This window comes from Condylura cristata, unplaced genomic scaffold (genome assembly GCF_000260355.1).
Source record: "Condylura cristata isolate star-nosed mole 26May11 unplaced genomic scaffold, ConCri1.0 scaffold00004, whole genome shotgun sequence".
Classification (NCBI taxonomy): domain Eukaryota; kingdom Metazoa; phylum Chordata; class Mammalia; order Eulipotyphla; family Talpidae; genus Condylura; species Condylura cristata.
The window spans coordinates 1,845,106-1,845,659 of NW_004567105.1; the positions used below are offsets into that span (position 1 = coordinate 1,845,106).

The window sequence follows — 554 nt, forward strand, 5'->3', positions numbered from 1 at the left end:
GACGAAAAGATGAACCCGGCCGGCAGAAAGAAGGCCGAGTCGGAGAGGCTGGGCATGGGGCTCGGCAGCTGCCGCAGGTGCGTGGGCGCCGGCTCAGCCGGGGCGCAGGCCAGAGGCGCGGGGTGAGAGCACCCCAGAGACCGCGGGGAGCAGGACAGGCGGATCCGCTGGAACAGGCCGATCTGCGGAGGGGGCAGCGGCGCGAGAGGCCTGCTGCGCCCCGGGGGCCCCGGCCGGGTCGGGGATCCCACCCAGGCCGCAGCTTTCAGCCTGAGACGCCCCGGCCTGGACCCCGGGCGGCGGGCGGCTTGCTAGCCCCAGTGGCCGCTCCCATCACGTTCCAGCTCGGAGGTGCTGTCCCCCTTCCTCGGCCGTCTTCAGCTTTACTAGCCAGAAAACTCCAGACGTGGCTCCTGGAGCGAGGGAGGTGGGCGCCCCGCCGCCTGCTGGCCTCCCGGCGGCCCAGGACTGCCGGGGGCTTACCCCACCCCCCACCCCGTCGCTGCTCCCCACCGGGTGTATCCATTAACTTACGCACTGGCGGCGGGGGATCC

General features: G+C 72.7%; 1 protein-coding gene across 1 annotated transcript in view; it reads left to right on the forward strand.

Moving 5' to 3' along the window:
• Window positions 1-554, forward strand: part of ARFGAP3 (ADP-ribosylation factor GTPase activating protein 3) — a 17,352-nt gene that overhangs the window by 10,984 nt on the left and 5,814 nt on the right. Inside the window, exon 4 of the mRNA XM_012735108.1 lies at window positions 6-122. Coding sequence (XP_012590562.1) covers window positions 6-122 — 117 coding nt within the window. The remainder of the gene's footprint in view (window positions 1-5; window positions 123-554) is intronic.